Source organism: Pleurodeles waltl, chromosome 5 (assembly GCF_031143425.1).
Source record: "Pleurodeles waltl isolate 20211129_DDA chromosome 5, aPleWal1.hap1.20221129, whole genome shotgun sequence".
Lineage (NCBI taxonomy): Eukaryota > Metazoa > Chordata > Amphibia > Caudata > Salamandridae > Pleurodeles > Pleurodeles waltl.
In genome coordinates this window covers 290,207,491-290,224,010 of record NC_090444.1, presented here as the reverse complement: position 1 = coordinate 290,224,010, position 16,520 = coordinate 290,207,491, and the positions used below count along the sequence as shown (strand labels likewise).

The 16,520-nt window shown below is 45.3% G+C and overlaps 1 protein-coding gene across 1 annotated transcript in view; it reads left to right on the top strand.

The window, feature by feature from the left end:
* The window catches only part of LOC138295629 (mucin-like protein), a 447,313-nt gene that overhangs the window by 22,983 nt on the left and 407,810 nt on the right, over positions 1 to 16,520 (top strand). Inside the window, exon 3 of the mRNA XM_069234035.1 lies at positions 7,683 to 7,862. Within this exon, the coding sequence (XP_069090136.1) occupies positions 7,683 to 7,862 (180 nt within the window). The remainder of the gene's footprint in view (positions 1 to 7,682; positions 7,863 to 16,520) is intronic.

The following is a 16,520-nucleotide window of genomic DNA, read 5'->3' as shown; positions in this document are numbered from 1 at the left end:
TGTCCCCTGTGTGTCCTGAGAGGGTGGAACATGTGCAGTTGCTGCTGATGCTGTTGTTGTACGGTCTGTATCCTGGCCTAAAGTAGGGGCTTCCTGGTCTGTGTGGGCCTCAGGCTGTGTTGGGAAAAGGTGCAGCAGCGTACCTGCTATGGTGGCCATTGTGGCATTGTGGTGTTTCCACCGCTCCATGGTCTCATGGTGGTGTGCTAGCTGCATCCTTTGACTCTGCTCCAGGGTGGATACTATCTGGGCCAATCTTTCCTGGGTATGGTGATATGCTCCCAGGACCTCAGAGATCACGTCCTGGGCTGCTGCATCAATCCTGTGGCCTCCCCCCTGGGCCACTGATGCCCTCCCACTGGGCCTAGCCCCCTGTGCCTGTGTCCCCTGCACAGGTCTGGTGGTACCTCTTGTACTGGGGCCATCGTCTTCCTGCCTGTTGGTAGGGGGTGACTGTGGCCTCTGTCCATGTGTTCCACCAGTCTGTGGCCTGGATACACAGGTGTGGGGATGGTTGCCCTGGCCTGATGTTGTTGGCTGGGTTTGGGGTGTCAGTGGTGTCCTGGGGGGGCTGCTGGATGATGACAGTCCTGGACTGTGTGAGGGGCCAGGGTGATCGTCAATGTCCAGGGTTCCATCTCCAGTGTCCTGGGAGGTGCCTCAGTCTCCCTGTGGGGCACTGCCACTCCTTGTCTTGTCCGTCAGGGTGGCATGGGTGGTGGTGCCTGTTGGGGGGGGAATGGACATGTCTGTTACATTTGCATGATCGGATGGGGTGTACAGGACTGGGCAGTTTTGTGCAGGTTTTCACACTTTGAGGCCATGCAGGGTGCTTTTCTGAGGTTAGCATTGCATTTTGCGTTGGATGTGGAGGTGCATTGTGGGTGCTGTAGACCATTGTGATTCCTTGCAGGGGTGGGTGGCTGTGCACAGGGGGAGGGATGTGGCCTGTTAGTGGGTTTGTGGGCATGCAGGGGGACTGGATGTAGTGATTGTGGCCTGGGTGGGGTAGTGGTCCTGGTGGGTGTTGGAGGGGTGGGTTGGTGCATGCAGTACGGGTGTGATGGATATTGGGTAAATGTAGACGACTTGCCTGAGTCCATTCCTCCAGTGAGTCCCTCAGGGTGTAGGATGGCCAGTACCTTTTCCTTCCAGTCAGTGTAGTCAGGTGGTGTTGGTGGAGGTCCTCCCCCAGTCTTCTGGACTGCAGTGTGGTGCCTGGATGCCATGGACCTGACCTTCAATATCTCATCCAACATGGTCCTTAGCTCCCTTTCTGTGAAGCATGGTTGTTTGGGGGATGCCATGGTGTGTTTTGTGAATGGTGTCTTGTGTGGATCTAGGTGAGGGTGCTCTTGTGTGGTTGGGTGTGTGAGTCGTGTGATGTGGCCTTCAGTGTCTGCCTGTAGTGTTGTCCGTCTGCCTTCTCCTATTGGTGATACAAAGGATTGTGGGGTGTGTCTGTGAGTGTTTTATAGTGTTGTGGATGTGTGTCAGGTGTGTGGGTTTCAAACTTGCCAATGTATGCATTTCTTACTGTTGGGTCCACCTGCCGTCCGTGGCGGTCTGTACCGCCAATGGTCGTTCGCCTTCCACTGACCGCCGCAGTGATTTGTGCTTCATTATTTGGACGGCGGGGAGTTTGTGTGATCGGCGGTGGCGGGGTCGGAGGTCCAGCATTTCCGCCGACAAGGTACTGGCGGTGAATAGTGGCAGGCAGATTTTTGCTGGTTTCTGATTTTTTCATCATTATATGGCGGGTTTCTGTTCACTGCCAACGGCGGGCTCCTGTTCGCCGTCGTCACGGTGGTCGATAGTGTTTACTGCCGTGTTCATAATGAGGGCCTTAGTGTCAGTATTTCCTACATAGTAAAATGAAGACATCTGTTCATTCATCCCCTCATTTATTCACACGCCCATCTGATCACTCATCCGCCTGCCCTAGCGCCATCTAACCAGCCATTCTGCTAGTGATCGTATCCATTATCCATTTATCCACCCATTCATCTGCTCATCTTTTCAAATATCTATTCACCTCCTAACCCACACATCAATCCTCCATTCAGTTACCCACACCCTTTCATATGCATGTTTTCCCGTCCATACTTCTATGCAGGCTCATCCTTTCCATCCTTTTATCATTCCGCATATTTTCTTACTCCACCATCCATCCATTTATCCTCTCACTTACCCATTCTCCTATGCATCCATTCATTCACACACCCATCAGTCTATTTAACCATTTTACATCTATGTATGCATAAGCATACTTATCCATGCATCCATAAATGCGTACATCTGCCCATGTTCCTAATGTCCATCAGCCACTTACCCTCCATCCAGCCATTCATCCACGTTTCTAGCTATCCATCCACACAACCTCCTATGCATCCACCCACTCATTTACCTATGCATCCTTTCAGCCACATATTCACCACCAGTTCAATATTTTGCCGATTCAGTCCCTCCCCTCTAACTTGGTCGTTTCCCCAGTTCCATTTACACTTACCACAATCTCTTCATTGTGAATTGGACATGAATTTGGTCATGATACCCATATTTAAGTTAAGGTATTTAAGGTAGGTTAAGGTAATTCTGCTCAAGTTAATTTTTACTTTTGCACAACAAGAGCAGAAGTGTCTGTATTGTGGTATGTTTATGAACCCCACGCTCACCTATTCGCTCATCAACCATCCTGATCACTGAACAACAAATTCGTCCTCTTATTTGCTTCTGAATACATCTTTCACTTCTGTCTTTCTGTTCTTACATCCCGCAATTCACCCATTCACTCACTCTTCCATTCATTCATCGATTCACCCGCTCACCAATCCCTCCTTGCACACATCAATTTACCCTCTCACCCATCCACTCTCAGTCCATCTTCTCGCACATTTAATCACACATACATTCACTGAATCATCCACTCCCTCATCCATCCATACATCTATTCTCGCAACCCATTCATCCACCCACATGTTCATCTGTGCAGTCACTCACTCATGCATCTACTCTCTTCTGCATTAATTCTTCCATCCAGTCACCCATCAGTGTACGAATTCCAACCATCTATTTATTATTATCCGCCCACCCTTCCATTGATCCAGTCACAGCTGCTTCCAGCTGCCTATCCATCAATCCATCCATTGATATCGTTTAATCCATCAAACCAACCTTAACATCCCATCGTTCTATCTAACCATCTATCCACCACAAATTCCCAGATCAATATTGAGGAACTTTCTATTAAAAACAGAACCCTTGACTTTATGGGTGTTTGTTTCATTAACTTCCGATGTGAATTATTTAAGTGAACATATGGTGTATGTCATTTTTGTACTAATTTTCCTCTTTGAAGCAAAATACTGAATTATTAGTTATCTCTTTCTACATGTGTTTGTGGTGATGCTACAGAAGTCAATCATTTTTTAAATTCGGTTATAGCTGTAATCATAAAAGATCATAAAATCACGATACATACACTTCACAAAACTGTAAAAATAAAAAAATGCCCTACTATGAATCCATAAAAATGTTAAAAAGGATAAAATTATGTTGCTAATGCATTATAATAAAAATCCTCTTGAACAAAGACAGGGTTACTCAGGTCTCCTGGGCATGCTAAAGTAGTTGCAAAATGACACAAAATGTAGGGTGTCCTGTGGAGACATATTGTCACAGCCCCAGGGCCCCAAAGTTCCTAGGCAGCTCCATCCACTAGGGGAAGCCAAAACGACCGTGCAGCAGATTAAACCTGAACCTCAACACAACAAATCTATCCCTCTCATTAGGCACAAGAGATAAATAAGGCTCCAGAACCTCGACAGTTTTAACAGCATGTGTCCCCATACCATGGGTTTCATAAGGTCTGTGTGTTCTCGTTGCAATACAGCACGTTATAAACACAAATCCTTCACCTTTTTAAGCTCCAGGGGGCTTAGAGAGTGATGGTTATGAAAGATGTCTGTCCTGCCCATGCTGACAAAAGCTGCCTTTACATAGGCAATCTAAGGGATTTTATGTGCGTGGTCAAGGGACAAACACTCAGAAACAATCTGTCTGTTCAGCTGGGCTCCCTCCCCTGTCCAAATCTTAATCCAGAGAAGCAAAGGCCTGAGAGTAGCAATGTCGCCAATGTATTTTACACCAAGCACCTCATGGACAGAAAAGGCCTGAGTACTTTGCAGAACCTGCAGAATGCGCCTTAGAAAACATACTTTCTGCAAGCTGGTTCTTATGGACCATTGTATTTCCCCCGTACGTCGCTGCTATATAGATTCTTGGAGACAAACTTGGCCTGATAAAATCTTCACTAAAGTGCCGGAGGACCAAGAGCCCAACCTTTGTGTCCTCCCATCTCACGCTGACATTTATTTACTCAAGGACAGACCTAATCCTCATAAACTTCCTTGCAGCTATACATTTGACTTAGCTAACATCTCTGGGTGTTTGCTTAGGTGCCCGGTTTGCTCTTGTTCCTTGATGATCACAGATTCCCAGACAGAATATTTGTCCATCTCTCCTTCAAATCAGGGTACTGTACTGTTTCAGGATGGGTTGAGGCAGCAGAATGGAGCTAAGGGTTCTGCCCTATCTGCTTTCATGATTAACTGTAGATCCCTTTCCAAGCACGCTCTGGATATTTTCAATCTTCTATTGAAGGATAAGTGGGATCTGATGTTTCTAACAGGATCTTGGCTGAAGGACACTTCTGGCCCAGACTTGGCCCTAGCCATTCGCCCTGGCTTTTTGCTCCAACATAGTAATCAGATTGATGGAATGGGAGGAGGTATTGCAGTTATTTACCAATCTACTTTTGCCTGTTCAGCTCACAGGCAGGCGGATATTGGACCTATAGAAGGTCTCTCCTTCTCGATCACTCTTAGCTTTATGTTCACGCTTTCTGGCATTTTAGTTTATAGAGCCCCTCCTAGACCGACTTAGTCAATCGACGACTTTCTGATCTACTGGGTCAATTAGCGCTTTTGCATTCCAGTTTTATGTCCTTGGTGACTTTAATTTACATGTGAACAAAACTAATTGCCCAAATGCTGCACAGTTTTGACTCCCTTAGAGGGTTTTATTCTGGAACAGTAGTGAAGGAACCAACCCATAATTCTGGGTATACCCTTGATCTCATTTTTGCTGACCCTGTAATTCTTTTAGTTAGGCCAGCCCTATAACTCATCTGGTGAGATTATTTTTTGATTCCTTTTGTGATCACCCCCTAGGGTGTGTAATCAGCCAAATAGTGTGTATAAAACTCGAGAACATGGCATAACATTTCAGAATCCTCTGTAACAAAGAGATTTGTATTTATCCCTTTAGAATTGTCAAGCACCCCGGATCAAGATATAGAAAACTATAATGATTGGCTTGCAGAGGTGTTTGATTGTATTGCCCCTAGAAAACACGTGTTAGTAAAAGAAACCCTTCTGCCCCTTTGTTTTCAACAGATTTAAAAAAAGAGAAAGTTTTGCGTAAACGGCTAGAACAAATTTCGAGGAAAGTTTATGATGTAGAGGTCAAAAGTACATATAAGACATCTCTGAAATGTTATGGTAATTAGTTTTGTAAAGCACTCGAATAACCGGAGGTGTGTTGGCGCTGCACTACACTGGCAGTGTAGGAACAAAAGGGTGATAATGAAGTGTTGAACAATCAGGCTTTCAGAGCCTTTCTGAACACTAAGAGGTTAGGTGAATCTTTATTGTGCAAAGGCAAAGCATTCCAGGCTTTAGCTTCCCCCAGTCCGAATCTTCTGCCTCTCTAGGCGACCCACTTGAAACCTTTTCGTAGAAATATTATCAGAACCTACAAGGAGTATATTTCCTCCTATGTTGCAAGTGCAGCCAACACACCTTGGGAGCCTTTCAAAATGTTGAATTCCTTCCTCTCTCCAAGTGCTCTTCACGGTAGGCCCAGTCCTTCTGCTAATTTATGTGAGGAGCTGTCAAGGTTTTTCCATAATAAGATTTGCGATATCTAGGACCAGTTCTCCAGAATACAGGAGCCGTTCCTGATGTGGGGGCAAACTCTTTCTCTGGGCCAGGTTTTGCAAACCTTAGTCCTATATCCCTGAAGGACTCTCTACTAAAACTGGCTAAATGCATGTCTGGTTCTCCTTTGGATCAATGTCAACCAAACATTCATAAAATGGCATCCTCCATGGTGAACCTTATCCTAAATAAACTGATGAATTCCTCCCTCGACTTAGCCCAAGTTCCTAAGTGTTGGAAACAGGCTCTTATGCTTTCATTACTCATGAAACCCAATACTGACCCCAAGATCTTAAGTAAGTACTGACTGATCTCTCTTTTGCCAGCCATGGCTAAAATGTTGGACGAACTTGTGAACAAGCAACTATCATATATGTTTGGAGTCTAACTGTCTTTTGCACAACTTCCAATCTGACTTTAAGGCTAGACACAGCACAGAGTCGGCCCTGCTGGAACTCTTGGAATTTCTAAAAGAGAATCTTGACCAAAACTCTGCGGCCATGGTGGCACTCCTAAATTTATCTTCAGCTTTCAACACAGTCTCCCATGAGATTCTTCTGGGCAGGCTTAGGAACCAAGAGATACAAGGTCAGGCCCTCTTATGGTTTAGGTCTTTTTTGGAGAACAGGACGCAGTCTGTCTTATTTCCTTTTTCCTGTTCTGCAAAACTGCTGGAGTGTAGAGTGCCGCAGGGTTTTACTCTAAGTCCCACTCTTTTTAATATATTCCTGGGAGCCCCTAGTGAGCCTGAAACATGGTATCTCAGGGTGATTTCCAATTGCTTTTATCCTTTCAGGAAAAGGATTCATGGACCCGCAACTCTTTTACAATGGGCCTAAATTCTGGTGGAGATTGGATGAGTTCTAATTTCCTCAGTCTTAGCTCTGACAAAACAGAGGTCCTCTTTTTTGGCAGTAGATGCCACCCTGACTCGTGCAATTGGAGGCCTTTGGAACTTGGGGCGCCTCCCTTTCCTGCATCAACTGCCAGGAACCTTGCAAATATCTTCAAATGTAATCTTTCTTTTGCACCCCAAGTGAAAACTGGATCATACAGCTGCTTTGTCACTCTTAAATCTCGAAGGAGAATGCTACATCTTGACCACTGTTCACTCCTCAGTGAAGTCCAAACTGGACTACACAAATAGTATTTCTTTTTACTTACCTGCATACTTACTGCATAGTCTACATATTGTGCATACTGTACATATTGATTTTGAAGATTCGGTAACACCCCATCTTCAACACCATCACTGGCTGCCTTAAGCGATTACAATTTAAGGTGCTTCCTTAGGTCTTTAAAGCTTTGGATCTTAGAGGGCCTGCATACTTAAGACAACAAATTAAGGTCTACTCCCAATCCTGATCTCTGAGATCCAGCAGTTAAAGGCTACTTCAAACTTCTCAGGTGCACAAAGCAAGGAGCAGAGGAAGATCGTTGGCTTTCCTTACTGCTGGAATTGGGAACACCCTTCCAATCAACCTTTAGTTTGCTGCCTCAAAAGTGATTTTTTTAAAACATCTAAAAACTTTCTTCTTAACTCAGCAGTCTAATTTTTTCCTTTTGACCTATGCCGCTGTGTGCTGCCTAAATTGTTTTTTCTTGTATTGTTTCAGTCACATCTTACCACACAGCTTGTACCTAAACATTTAAACCTATAACCATTTTTTATGTTTCCTTTAGATATACTCCATTGAAGACACCAAGGACTTTTATTGGCATGTAGTTAATAACAGAACATCAGAGGAAGTAAACAGATACTTTGCTGCTGAGCTGAAAACACCGTTCGTGCCTCAGTGGATTTTGAAAATAACATGGGACCACATATTGCCTATTGCTATTCAAGCTGGCAATCGGGATGAGGTAAAACAAATACACTGCATAAAAATTAGAAAGTTGCAAGGAGATGCTTTCACTGAAGGACTCTTCTCTCTGTTCTCCACTGCATCATCTTCTTAATTGAAAAGTCGTCAGCATGCTTCTTCATACCACACTGCCAGACTATTCATTCTTAGAACATGTGGAGAGGAAACAGCTAACTTGGTATTTACTGTATTTTAGAGTGAATTGTCATACCACTTTTCATCTTGAAATTTCCAAATAACAAACCTGTATTGCATGCAAGGTCGAAGCTAACAGTAAAAATATTTTTTGCATTCCTGGCTTAGTGAGTGTCTTTGATCGGCCTTTGGTAACGACTACCGTCCCGCCTTGGGGCCCCTCCCGGGTGCCTCCCAAGATCTGTGGAGGAATACAGGTCCCTGTGGATCCTGCACCCTCCCTGCTCAGAACGTTGTCGGGCTCAGTTAAATTCCAGCTTTGGGGCCCCTTCTGGATGCCTTCCATGACATGCGTAAGAAGACAGTTCCCTCTGGACCCTGCACCCTCCCGGCTCAGAATTTGGCCTGGATTACCCAGAACCTCCCCCACCCCTTCCTGGGGTGAACCTAAGATGGCCCTTGATGTCTGACCAGTTCCTCTGGCACTAAGCCAGAGGTCAGCCTCCTTTGCAAGCTCCCTGGGGTCAGAGAACTCACAGTGTGACAGGTGTTGGCGTAGCTCTGAAAAACAGCAACAGAACATGTGTTCTCTTAGAATGAGACTAAACAGCCCTTCATAAGTGGTTGCTCTGCTACCCTCCACCCATCCTTTTAGTGCTTTGGAACAAGTCTCCATGAAATCCTCCCAAGACTGGTGAGACTGCTTCTTGCTGCCTCTGAACCTCAACCTGTAGTCTTCAGGGGTGAGACCATACTTTTCTATCAGGGCCTTTCTGATGTGGGGATACCCCTGCCTGTCACTCCCTTCTGGGGCCAGTAGGGCATCCCTGTCCACCTCAGGAATATAGCTCTCTAGGACAGTTCCCCAATCTTTCTCAGGAATCCTGTGCGCAACTAGAGCTTCCTCATACTTCCTCAGCCACTGATGAATGCTGTCCCCCTCCTTGAACCCAGGTATTAGGTCTGTGGGTAGGTAAGGATTGTGCCCAATGCTACAATCTATGCTGCCACCACTAGACTTCACCTGCAGTACTGTTGAGTCCAGATTTGTCAACCTGCGCTCTAGAGCAAGTCTTTTCCTGGCAAAAGCCCTTTCAGCCTCTGCCATCCTCTCCTGGACTAAGGCTTTTTCCACCTCAGCCTGTCCCTCTTCTACAGCCAGCCTGGCTAGCTGTAGACTCAGGTCCCTCTCTTCCTGCCTATCTCTGAGCTCCTCAGGTGACAGGGAATGGGAGGTGGTGCTGCTGCTAGGCAGGGACCCAGTAAGGGACTCCCTATCTATGGGGTCCTCTCTCTCTACTGGCATCCCTGGCCAGTCACCTTCTCCCTCAGTGTCTAACTCTTTGGGGTCACTGCCCCCCTGCGGTGTGTACTGGGGACCCTCATCCTCAGAGTCTTCACTACTCTCATGGGTCTCTCTAGGGTCTCCCTCAGAGCCATCCCCCTCTTGGCCCTCTTTTTGTGCAATAAAGTTTGCCTCTTCAAAATTGAACAGGGCTCTCCTGAGGACCACTGTATTGGATTCACCGTTTATAAAAGGTATACCTCTCTCCCTGTAGAATCCCTTTAAATCTTCTAGAGTGTAAAACAACAACTCATCCATGTCAAAGGTAGACTCCATTTTGTAAAGAGCACAACACTAACGTAAACAACAAGAGTCCAAAATGCGAGTATACAGCGCAGGAGTAAAAATAAAAATGACTAGCTTGAGAGAACACGAGAATAATTTAAAAGAAAGAGAATTAAAACATGTAATGGTCTAAGTGCAATTTGCGGTGCAAAAATGAGTCACAAGATACTGTGCAAGTGTCTTATCCTCACTGATGCCAACCAATGTTAGAAATGGGGTTACTGGTTGGCTAGGGTATGCACCTCACACAGGCAGAACTTACCCACTCTAGTCAGGGCAAGGGAGTTACACGTCCAAGATAACCCCTGCTCACCCCCTTGGTAGCTTGGCACGAGCAGTCAGGCCTATCTGTTTGCACAACACACACAATACACGTGAAGCAAAATGTACACCACAAAGTAAACACAACACTGAGCTATGTAAAAATAAACTGTATTGCACAAAACATAATTAGACCAACATTACACGTAAGTAATACCCTGCTACCTTAGCAGTTGTCAGAACGCTATACAAGTTACTAGTACTCTGCAAGAATACGCAGTTGTCACATTAGAACACGTAAGTACTCAGGATTCTGCAACATAAGCAGTAGTCAGGAATTACAGTAAGAATTCTATGCACTTGTCATGAATACTCTTTAATACCCATAAAAGGAACATTAGAAAACATCTCACAAGTCATAAAAATACATATCAGCAAATCATGCCCATAAAAGGAACATTAGCACGTATATGTAATGGCAGGAAAAGCAGGTAAAACATATGATTTCTCCTATATCCATACTTGGCTCAGTGAGCCACAATATTCCTAGAAAGTGCCTTGTTTCCTGGTGAAGAGGCACTCCCTGTGCCTGGAAAGAGGAGCATGGGGGTCCCCGGTGCTCCTCTGCGTTCACGGGGGCCACGCGGTACTCCTGGGGGAGAGGGGCAGTCAGCACCCTCTCCTGGGAGGAAATGGGCCCCTCTGGGGGCCCACGATTTGGATGGGGGCCTGCCTCAGTCTCCTCACACCCTGTCCTCCGGGTGGGGGCCAGGCGAGGCCCAACAACAATTACGGCGAGAGGAAGGGGGGCCTACGTTGAGGTCTCCCTTCCCGGTTTGCAAGAAAACATTGCCCGTTTTTAAAAGAGAAAAAGGAGCGTCCTGCTCCTAGTGCAGAGACCGGGGAAGTGGGGTGCTCCCCGGGCCTTCCCCAAGTCCTGCTTTGAGGCTGTTGGAAGCTGTGACCCCTCCGGGGGCCCAAGGAGGCACTCGCCCGCACCCGATGTGGTGCACAAGTGTAAGAAGTTGTTCCCGGGCCGCCGAGGTGATCCTGAGAGGATTGGAGGTGGCTGGTGCCCCGGGGCGGTCCCAAGAGCGGACCGTGCCCCGGGGGTGCCGACAGGAGCACACTTGTTCCGCTTGGGTTCTCCTTGTGCCCCAGGGGTACTAGAAATATCGCGGACCTCGCGCTGAACGAAAATCCAACGCCCGGGCTGCAGTGGTGATCCTGGGGGTAATTAGGAGGCTCTTTTCAAAAGTGCTACAGCCAAATCTGCAGCCAGGGCTGCGGCGGTGAGTTTCTTCAGGCAGAAAAGTGCTCTTGTATAAGAGCGCTTTGAGATCCCAAAGGAGCGCTCTAGAAGCGCTACACAATCGCAGCAGTACCCTTGAGGTACAGAAGTTTTACAGAGGTCAGGGGCCACAGCACCCTGCCTCTGGAGACTACAAATGAAGGAGGGGGCGCAGGACTGGAGAACCCAGCAGCAGGTCAGCACAGCAAGGAGGTGCAAGCACAGCAGCAGCAGTCCAAGGTGGTTCTGGTGAGTCCTTTTAACAACATCCTGTCCAGCTCCAGGTAAGGTTCCTGGAGTCCAAAGTGATGTCAAATGATGTCTAAATTGTGGGGAAAATTCCCCTGTACTTATACTAGGTTTTCAGTGTGTTTTACAATGGGGAGGAGATGGGGTTCCAACCAGTTACAACTGATTCTGGGAGCGCCCTTTCTCTCCTCCAGCACAAGCTCCAAACATCAGTGGGGGATAAACGACCCTATTGTGTGAGGCCAGGGCACAGCCTTTACAAATGCAGGTGAGTCCTGCCTCTCCCTTCTCTCAGCCCAGGAAGGCTTTACAATATGTAGATGCACCTCTGTGACACCTCCACCTCCCTGTGTTCAGGCTGTCTGAGAAGTATGCACAAAGCCCCAACTGTCAGTCTGCTCAGACTTGGATTGGAGGCAAGCTGCAAAACACCAAAGTAATAAGTACAGTTAAATGTGCACTTTTTAGAAGTGGCATTTCTGTGATAGTAATGAACAATACACCTACACCAGTAAGCAGCATTTCTCACCACTATCACAACCATACCAAACATGCCTATGCTACCCCTCTTAAGCCAGACAATACCCCTTACACATAAGGCAAGGCATTTACAATGCAATCCTATGATAAGGCAGCACTCACAGCAGTGAGACACCAAGTTATGCTGTTTGTCACTACCAGGACAGGCCATGCAACATGGCAAATGTCCTGCCTTCTGCATACATGGCACCCTGACCAAAGGGCTAGCTAGGGCATACCTTAGGGGTGACTTTCATGTAGTAAAAAGGGAGTTCTGGGCCTGGCAAGTAAATTTAAATGCCAGGTACCTGTGGCAGAAAACTGTGCACACAGGCCCTGCACTAGCAGGCCTGAGATAGGTTTGACAGGCTACTTCAGTGGGTGGCGCAAGCAGCGCTGCAGGCCCACTTGTAGCATTTAATTTACAGGCCCTGGGTATAGGGATACCACTTTACAAGGGACTTATAGGTAAATTAAATATGCCAATTAGGTATAAGCCAATCATACCAATTTTGTAAGGGAGAGAACATGCACTTTAGCACTGGTTAGCAGTGAAAAAGTGCTCAGAGTCAAAACGTCAGCCAACAAAGGTCAGAAAAATAAGGAGGCAAAAAGCAAAAAGTCTGGGAAATGACCCTGTAAAAGGGCCAAGTCCAACAGTCTTGAATTATGTCTTCAGACACAGAGCTCAACAATATTAACACATTTGTGTCAAAGTTGCCTGGCCATAAAAACAGAGCTTTCATTTTATGTTGAGCTTTGCTTGCTTTGCAGTGAAACATACCTTCAAACTTTGTGTCACAGCACAGTATCTGACAAGGGCTTGGGTATTTGCAAGGAGCACATCTCTTTTGTGAAGTTAGCTCCTCACATATTGCACTGTAAAATGTATCATAATCGGATATGAGGACACACATCCACAAACTCCTCTGTAGCACAGCTTTGGACACAATGTATCTACAATCACAAAACAATCATATAAAGAAAGGAGATCAGAATACCCTGACGAACAAAGTAATTAAAATGTACTTCATAATTTCATAATCATTCAGTTCAATATAATTTTTACATTTTAAAATCGCTGTAAAAATTGGAAATATTCAATGACTTCCCTATGTAGATGGACAGTACCAACATGTTTCAGCAATTCATATATGTTTTTAGGTATTCTTCTTCAGGACAACAAGTCTTTGGTAGAAGGATAGCAGGAAGTAATTATGCCTGTAACGGAACAAATTTGTTTGGTTTTGTGTTCTTCAGCACATTGTGAATAGCAAAATTGTAGAAGGATTTATAATAATCCATGAGATTGGTAGGAGCATAGCACACCTGAGCTAAAATGAAGGAAAAATAATTTGTAAGAAGCAATTTCAATCCAACATCGTTTGCAATTATTCATACCTGTGCTGCCAAAACCTTGGCATATGTAATGTATTCCAAGAAATGCCATTGTACCACCATAACTTAATGTTTCTAGGAAGGTTGTTTAAAATATATAATGTTGCTTCCAACTTACTGTCTTTCTGATTAATTGAAGTTTTTAAACACAATTTTGTTGACTAGGAACAAAAAAGCATAATGCTCAAGGCTCAAAACTGTACAATATGCCAATCCATCAATCACGATTTGTAAAGCGCGGCTAATCACCTGACAGGGTTTACAGGCGCTCGCAGGTCCAGGAGAAATAATTTAAAACAAGGAAAAAGCAAGGTGGTGGCACACAAAAAAAACAGGGGGAAAAGCAAGGCAAAAGCAGTAAAAACGAAGGAAATGCAAGGAGAGGACACACTCAAAACAGCAGGAAAAGCAAGGAGAAAGCAGTGAGAAGGAGGGAAAAGCGAGAAGAAGAGACTCAAAAAACAGGGGAAAAGGAAGGAGAAGGCAGGAGTAAGAGTGATGCAGCAGTATGGGGAGAACTGTGTCAGGGACCTGCTCCTGTATGAAATGAACACCCTTTTGATACATTTATTTTGTACCCCCTTTTCACTGTTTCAGGGTGTCACATTTGCGGTTTGAGTGGCTTTCATCATGTTTTTAGCACTTTTTTTTTATTTGCCTAGTGTTTTTTTGTTTAGCTGTTGTTTTTGTTTTTGCAAAATCTAAAAATATCTCACTTCATTTTGGTTTTAATTTTGCATTACAGAAAACGAACATCCTTTCGAGAAATGCTTTTGAAGTAAAACTTAAACTACCTCTGACTTTCTGAAATGCACTGTAAAAAAAGTGATAATTTTAAATTTGATTTTGTGGATTGTTTTAACAGATTAGTTGATCTTGCCTTCTTCCCGCTTATTGCATTGACCTAGAAAATTGACACTTAGGATACAGCAATTGTGACTGATAATCTATGGCATGTAGCAGTAAACAAAAATTATAAACGTATTTTTTCTCTGTGCTTCAACTTTAACAGCCGGTTGATGGTAAATAGAATCATCTATAACAGTATTTCCTTAAAATGAAAGCAATCGAAATCCATTGTTCCTGTCAATTTAGAATCATAATATCATCGTGCCTATTCTGTTTATTTAAATGGTACCTTTATTAGTCACCTCACCTTCAACAGACAAAGGGCGAAATACTCAGGTGTTGACTCACAGCTGCCCATAAATATAAAGGAAACTGAAAGTAAAGCAGCTGTAGAACACATGCCAGCACCTGCCGCCCATGCTTTCAATTGTTTGCTGTCCATTGGAGTTTTGAGCTGCAAATTACATATAATATTCTTGTTCTATATATATTAAGCAAACCTTACAGAATCGAAGCACGACACTACTCAGGACATAACAAACCAGAGAGTAGTTAAACAGAAATGCTGGCTTTAATCAGAGTGGAAAACGGTTTCCTTATTAAATCTCTGGGAACTATCTGGAAAGACAGTCCTCTTAATAGGTTTTTTAAATAAGTGAGTTTACTTGTCAGGTTAAAAACGTAGTGGCTATCACCAGACACAGTGATCTATGACAGCTTGAAAAAGGTCAACATGTTTCTTGATGTTGGTAAGTCAATAATGCCAGGACCAATATTGCCCTTATCTTCACAGTGTTTGGAATCTGGCTATAACTAATAGTGTCCAGTCACAAATGACATAGATGTGGTGTAGTTATTAATAGCTTAACAATGTTTCATCAGTCTTGGCCTTGTTCCCCATGGGAACAGTCCAGCTCGAACTGCCAAGCAAGGTCCTCCCTGAAAGGGAAACAAGCATCCTGGGGCGGGTTTCAGGGTATCAACCTTCATCAGCCAGGCTAGATTGAATTCTATGGGCCAGCCATTGTTTATGCATATGGCTGGGTCAAAACTGGGTTTGCGTGGTTAGCAAAAAATAAACGATGGACTAAACCCAGATCTTTGTGACTGGGGTGAATGTTTGAATTGTTCAGCATTCCATCCATCATTTGTTCTTTTTGCTTTTGTCACCCTAAGTGGGAAGGGTATGCCCAGACGTGGGTCTCTGTGGCATTGGACTCAAGCTAGCCTGGCTGATGAGGATTGATATCTCGAAACTGGTCCCAGGATGCTTAGTTCTGGTCCAGGGAGGACTTGGCCTGGCAGATCGAGCTGGACTGTTCCCCTGGGGGACAGGGTCAAGACTGATTTGTATATGGCTGGGTCCAAACTGGGGTCGCGTGGTGGGCAAAAAACAATGGATTAGACCAAGATCTTTGTGACTGGCGGTGAATGTTTGCATTGTTCAGCATTCCATCTATCATCTGTTCTTTTTGTTTTTGTTGCCCTAAGTCGGAAGGATATGCCCAGCCGTGGGTCCCATGCTCAATGCACCACTGGAATCAAGCTATCCTGGCTGATGAGGGATGATACCCCGAAACTGGTGCAGGTTGCTTGGTTCCGGTCCAGGAAGGACCTGGCCTGGCAGTTTGGGCTGAACTGTTCCCTGGGGGAACAGGGTCAGGACTGATTTGCATATGGCTGGGTCCAAACTGGGGTGGCATGGTGGGCAAATAAATGATGGATTAAAGCCAGATCTTTGTGACTTGGGATGAATGTTTGCATTGTTCAGCATTCCGCCCATCATCTGTTCTTTTTGCTGTTGCTAGAAAGAGGACATGGGGACGCCAAAGGCTGTTGGAGATAAAGGAACAGGGTTTTGCTCCTTCTAGCCGGTGCCCTGATCCTGGGGGCACCCCACGTCACTCTAAACTTCTAAGCATAACCACCCATGCTCAGACAAGGCCCTTTGAAACAGAGAACAGCCTAGAAACCTTTAGTGTAGCTATGTGCTCTTTTAATATTTCCTTTTATTAGAAGCATAGCATCCAACATATCTTCTCTGCTATCTGTGAGGCCAAGGCACATTGTTCCATGACTCAGAGGAGCTCTGGGGCTCACTACTGCAAACCTGCCTGGGGGATGGTGGGGACTCAGGCACTCAAAATGCTGATTGCCCCTGCTCCCACTCCCTGTGCAGGGAAGCAAAGATACTACTGTCAGGAGAGCCCTGCAGGACCCTCCATGCAGCTCAAGGAGGCCTCAGTTCGGTACCGGGTGAGTGCAGGGTGGGGTCACAGTAGTGTGACGTGTCTCAGAATGACTAGAGCACCTGAGGATATTGA